Source organism: Gavialis gangeticus, unplaced genomic scaffold (genome assembly GCF_001723915.1).
Source record: "Gavialis gangeticus isolate Ggan-Ray unplaced genomic scaffold, GavGan_comp1, whole genome shotgun sequence".
Taxonomy (NCBI): Eukaryota; Metazoa; Chordata; order Crocodylia; family Gavialidae; genus Gavialis; species Gavialis gangeticus.
Window position 1 is genome coordinate 36,860,141 of NW_017729022.1, and position 6,191 is coordinate 36,866,331.

The following is a 6,191-nucleotide window of genomic DNA, read 5'->3' on the forward strand; positions in this document are numbered from 1 at the left end:
AGGAATGCCAAAGGTCAGCAAGGGAGACTCTGTTGTAGTAATGAGTTCTCCAAGGTAAAAGAGAGGCAGTCTGTGAAAAAGCAAATAGCTGAAAATTAGAAAACAAAGGGTAGAGACGGAGTGGAGGGGAGGAAGGTTTGCTTTTTATCAGTCCTGTCATTGGTTCCAAGTGTTACAAATATAAACTGACTTCATTCTCCATTTTCCTTCATCAGTGGTCCTCTACATATTGACAGTCCTTCTGTATAATATTGCCTCTCATTTCTAATTTGACCAGTTTGTAACCTTAGAGACTAACTAGTTCAGTAAGGCATAAGCTTTTGTAGGTGACAGACTACTTTGTCAAATTAGTAGCATCTAATGAAGGAGACTGTTGCCTATGAAAACATATGCCATTCTGAACAAACTGGGCAGAAGGCAAGGCAGGACAGCACCCTGGAGACGGACCAGGTAACTAGGTCCCTCTGTTCCTAACCCTTTTGTAAGACCTTGAAACTATGTAGTAGTGCCACCTGGTGACTCCCACTAATATTGCACAGAACTCTTGTAGCAGTTCACTGGCTTACTGGGCAAAACTCTGACACTGTTTCTGGTAAGCAAGAAGCAGAATTTAAAACTAAATTGTGTGTTTATTGATATACTGTCATATACTGTTTTAATGGGGGAGGGGAATACATGTTTTTGCAAAGGAAATTTGGCACTTCTGGGAGAAGGCCTAATGAATGATAGAATTATTGCTAAATTATTATATATGCCTTATGGAATATACTGAAGCCCCAAATCCTTAAAGCTGCGCTGAAAGTTAGTAACCTTCAGTCCTCCAAAATGCTGAGTGCACTAGTGTCTGTCCAGAAAAGCAAATGTGTATCCTTTGCTAACTTTGTTGGATTGGAAGTGCAATGTAGAATTGAGCCCTTAGAGAACAATTGATCGTAGGGAATTAAATATTGGAACTTGTGAAACAAAATAATGGGATTCTATGAAGTATGAAAAGGGTAATTGCCAAAAGTCTGACTGTAGAAAGTCAGTGGCCTATTTCTGGAAATAGCAACAAAGGGTAGACAAGTTCAACTTTTTTCTACTAATATCCAGTTTTCAAATCTCCCTAGTTCATATTGTTTGGCTATATATGGAAAGCTTTGTAACCATACAGAATTAAAAATTTGGACTAGATATAATTCTTTTCCATCTCCAGCACATCCATTGATGCTGTGGTACATGCAATGACACTAGTACAGCACAAAGCTTGGTACATTATTCAGAGCAACTGCTAACTTTTGATATTGCGACCTGGGAAAGATGGAGAAATGGCAAGCCTTTCATGCCTTTTACTGCCAAGTATTGCTGTTATTCTGTAATATTCTAATGTGGGCAGATTTCAATGAAGCAAAATTAAAACAAAACAAATAAAAACAGCTAATATTTAAAGTCATTGATGGAACTGGATTTTGTGCAGTAGAAGCAGGTGTGCAGTTCTTAATAATTGGCACTGATAGCAAGAATGGATTCTTAACACAAATAAAAAACTTAGTTCCCAAGCATTATTTAAAAAATTGGGAAATAGAGGCAATTTATTTTCCTATGTGAAGAAACATGGAATAAAGCATAGTTAAGAAGGCTAGAAAAAGAACATTCTGTGAAGTTAGAACTGACAATGAGTTTTTGACTGACTGCCCAGATCTGTGACTCTGTCTTCTATGTTGCTTAGCAACTCCATGTTATCACAAAGAAACTGATATTAAACTGGAACAGGCTGGATATGGTAATTTACGTGGGAAGATACTGGTTTCTCTTGCAGTGGGAAAACTATTTTATTTCTAGTCTCTGTCAGCATCGAGTCTGTTTCACATGACAAACTGTAGTGCATCCATTCGTGTACATTTTACCTAAAAAGGTAAAGAGCGACTCCGGTTTGGGAAGTGACTGTAAAAATGATACCTTGTTGTTCACTAGATTTGATCCTTATATGTACTTGGACATGTCTACCCACGTTGATGATCTTTTACACTATGTTGAAACTAGTTCAGATTAGAGAGATTAGAAAAATTGATTATTACTGAAACCTTCTTAGTCCTTTGTTTTGCTAGGTGCTGTGCAAGCACAGAGCAGAAAGATCATACGCTGCAAGTTGTTCCAGTTTTTTTTTCTTATACATCCAGTCTTGCTTTTGTTTTACCCATTGAATACAATGGACTTACACATCTATTACTCAAGGCATGGCTATAGTGGAATGCCAGGGTGTCCCTGCTGGGTTGCTCCCAAACAGACCCTACCCATCCACTGCTGCTCGTGTGCTTGAGATGGAGAAAATATACATGAGGCAGCTCCGGGTCATCCCAGTGGATGCACTTAAGCTTGGTGGAGTCTCTGCAGGTGTTGTCAAGACCAAAGACATCCCCTGGAATGACTTTACCAATATATTTCTGTATCTGGGTATGCACTTAGGAGTGGATGGTTGAGACTTGGCCTGGTCAGGACCCATTGCTGCTATGGTATAGACATAACTACACTGCCTAATTTGAATACCTTGAGACTAAATAGAAATAGCCCAAGTGACAATCTGCCAGCTTCTGTATGACTGGTGAAGAGACCACCTGCTTTCAGATCCATTGAGGAGTGGAAAAATCTGGCAGCTGAGGAGAGGAAGGGGAATAACTGAGCAAATTTGATCTTAACACAAGAGACATGGAATATAATCATTTTAAGGGGTGGAAGGTAAAGGAGTGGACAAGAACCTTAGCTTTTAACAATAAAAGCTGTTTCTGAGGATTCTGGTTCGTTCAGGAATTCTTTTTTTTCCTCTTAGTAAACATTTGTAATTTTTTTAGCAAAAAGATTAGCTCAGCAGACTGTTCAGACTACAGGCTGAAATGACCTGACCCAGCTCAGCTCATAGAAAGGCAGGTGCTAGGACCTATCCATCTGCACCACCACCATGCTGCACTTTTACCAGATGCCACTGAAGCCCAACATCTGTGGGCTGGATCCACTGGCTCCATGGGCTGAATCTGGTCTGTGGGCTGTAGGTTTGCTGGCCTCTGCCCTAGCTGTATTTCTGCTAGCCAGCTTTTAAGTTAGAAAAATCCAAGGAAGTACTTGTTCTATTACAGGAGTAGTCCAACTACTTGCTGGCCTTATCTCGCCTGCAGAGTTAATTGAGACATTACCCAAGTTTTGTATTTGACTCAGCATGTTGTCAGTTGTTCATATTATTAGATGTCCATGCTACTGATGCAACTAGCCTTACAAATGTTATTTCTGGCCCTGCTGAGGGAATTTATCTGCTTAAATGCCTCTCCCACTTCCTGCCTCCTAGAAAGGAACTGCCAATCTGAGCTATACAGGAAGAGGCAGAAATCCCTTTTCCCTGCCCTTCAGATGGCCCACAGTAGTAGTTCCCAGACTAGAGGTTGACTCCAAATTGAATCCTAAGCCTAGAGAAATTTCATTATAGTGGTTTGGCTTGACATGGTGGTCATGGCATAGAAATATTGGGAACCACTGCTTTTGAAGGCTCTGGGTGAGGAGGATAAGAAAGAATGACATCATTCTTTCAGGAAGAAGAGGGCGTAGAAAAGTCCAGCAGCTCAGGGCAGCTCTGCTGTCCCCCAGCAAACCAAATAGGGCAGCTCCTCTCTGTTCTTGCCCCTTTCCACACCCCACAATCCTCCAATACTATGGGTCTGGTGTAGGCTATGCAGGGGGGAAATGAAGAACCCTTGGCATTGAAAGAAAAGTAGAAGTTAACTGAAGGGCCAGAAGTGGATGGAGGGCTGGGGTTTGTAATTAATAAGCTAGAAGACTAGATGTATGTGGGACTTGTGGGGCTAAGGACTTATTAGAGTTAGGAGGTTGGGAAGAAAATTAGGGATGTGTTCACATTCTGGGAGCCAGTGAGATGAGCAGTTCGGTCCAGTTTCACCTTCCCAAATGTATTGAATAGGGTGGGTGACACTTTAAGTGGAACCACGTACAGAGGATTGGTGAAGGGGAATTCAACAAGCAAAAGATTAAATATGCATGACAGAATTTAGCTCAGTATTTGGATGTTTTTTTTTCTGGGGGCAGATGGCAGTTCTGAAATCACTTACCTACACATAACAGATGGTAGCTGCCTTGTTCTTGGATATATATTGTAGCACTATCTCACACTCCACCCCTTTAAACAATCTTTTGATTTCTTTTTATAGTACATCAAGAGTTTGATCATTTGTGCTGTAAGGTTCTCAAAATAAACAGACAAACCTGCATTAGAATATAGTAGGCATGTCTACACATTCATTAATGCGCTATAATTGATGCTACTGCGCATTAGTACCGGTGGATGCTTTTTTGTGATGGTGATGTGCAATAGATCAATTTTACTGCACATTGGCATAGAAAACCCATGCCATGCTACTGCACAATAGAAATAGTCTACTGCACCTTTAGTGAAGATGCATCCAGTGGTTCTTTGTATTCACTTTTTGAATTCCAAGTTGTAATAGCATTCAGCAGCAAATTTTAAAATCTATTTTCTTGTTTGGTACAACTTTGGGTTTTCAGTTTAAGCTTTTAATGCGAGAAGTCACTTACCTTGTGAAGCTGGAATTAATCTGCTAAAGTGAAATCTCTTCGTTTGTGAGGAAGATTAATTTCTTCTTTTTATTGCAGAGTACAGACAACTCAAACATATCTATAATCGCTGAGAACAGGAAGTGCTTTGACAATGACATTGTTTGCTCAAAAAGCATTTTGATCTCTGTTGGAGACATGGAGATTTATTTTAGTGAAACTTCTGACAAGCAGGTTAGTTAGTTATTTTCTTTGCTTGTCAGATTAACCTTTAAAATATACATTCTAAATATATGTCTGGGGAGATTTTTTTAATATAAAGTACCAAAAATGTCAAAGTTCTTTATATATCTTGGATGTCTATGAAAATTCCTATTTCTTCACTGCTTTTTCAAGCCCTTCCACTCCAGCACCTCTGTTACTCCCAAAGGGAAGACTGTTTAGAGCTGTTCTCTGATAAAGGTTTTGCTACCTTGTTTCTATCATTTTTTTTAAAGGAGGGGGGAAATGAGCCAAAATTATTGAATGTAGAATAAGAATCCTTAAAAACAAAACAGCTGAAGCTGCTCCTCAGTTCCCAAGTAACGTGTCAAGATAAATGCATTTATAAAAATATACCTGGAGCTAATTAGTGGGTGGCTGTGGCTTGATCTTATTTGTGTTAGAGAAATGTTGTTTTAGATATTTCACGAACATCCATTTCTATTAGAAGAAATCAAAGGGACAGGAAAACAGATCTACGTATCAGCTCTGGAAGGCTGGATATTATACAGTAATACACTTCCCTGAGCAAGAAATCACAATCCTATGGGATAAGAAGACAACTATACATGTCAAAGTTGGACCTCGATGGAAGGTAAAGCAAGAGAGAGACTGTATGACGCTGTATATATTGTATTTTAACTTAAAGAGGTTCATACGATCTGAGATGAGAATATGGGGAGATCCATGGGATTTAGTATGTTAACAGTTGATCGTTGGGGTTTTTGAGTAAAATGCTGTTCACAAATTGTGAGGTGCATGTAAATCTGTTTGTTGGCTAGGAGTGCCTGTGAATTGAGTAGGGATGAAGTGGTGGTGTAGCTGTTTTTTAGTGTATGATAATACAGTGATCACAAAGCAAAGATAAACATTTCCAAGTCAATGTCCAAATTTTGTAGCCTGCTGATTGCCTCAGTTGTAGTATTGTGCACATCCAATAGAGTTCCACGTAAATGTATTTGACCTGGGGGGATGTGGACAGTGGGCTTCTGCAGGGCTCGGTCCTCGGGCCCGCACTGTTCAACATCTTCATCAGCGACTTGGACAAGGGGGTAAAAAGCACCCTGTTCAAATTTGCTGATGACACTAATATGTGGGGAGAAGTGGGCACACCAGAAGGGAGGAATAGGCTGCAATTGGACCTAGGCAGGTTACAGGGGTGGGCGGACAAGAATAGGATGGGTTTCAACACTGACAAGTGCAAGGTGATGCACCTGGGGAGGAAGAACCAGCAGCATACCTACAGGTTGGGGAACTCCCTTCTCATCAGTGCAGAGGCAGAAAAGGATCTTGGAGTCGTCATTGATGCCAAAATGAATATGGGCCGACAGTGTGGGGATGCAGTCAGGAAGGCCACCTGTACCTTGTCATGCATC

General features: G+C 40.4%; 1 protein-coding gene across 1 annotated transcript in view; it reads left to right on the forward strand.

The window, feature by feature from the left end:
• The window catches only part of OTOGL (otogelin like), a 187,639-nt gene that overhangs the window by 103,085 nt on the left and 78,363 nt on the right, over nucleotides 1-6,191 (forward strand). The window contains exons 26-27 of the mRNA XM_019514788.1: nucleotides 4,654-4,788; nucleotides 5,264-5,410. Of these exons, the coding sequence (XP_019370333.1) occupies nucleotides 4,654-4,788; nucleotides 5,264-5,410 (282 nt within the window). The remainder of the gene's footprint in view (nucleotides 1-4,653; nucleotides 4,789-5,263; nucleotides 5,411-6,191) is intronic.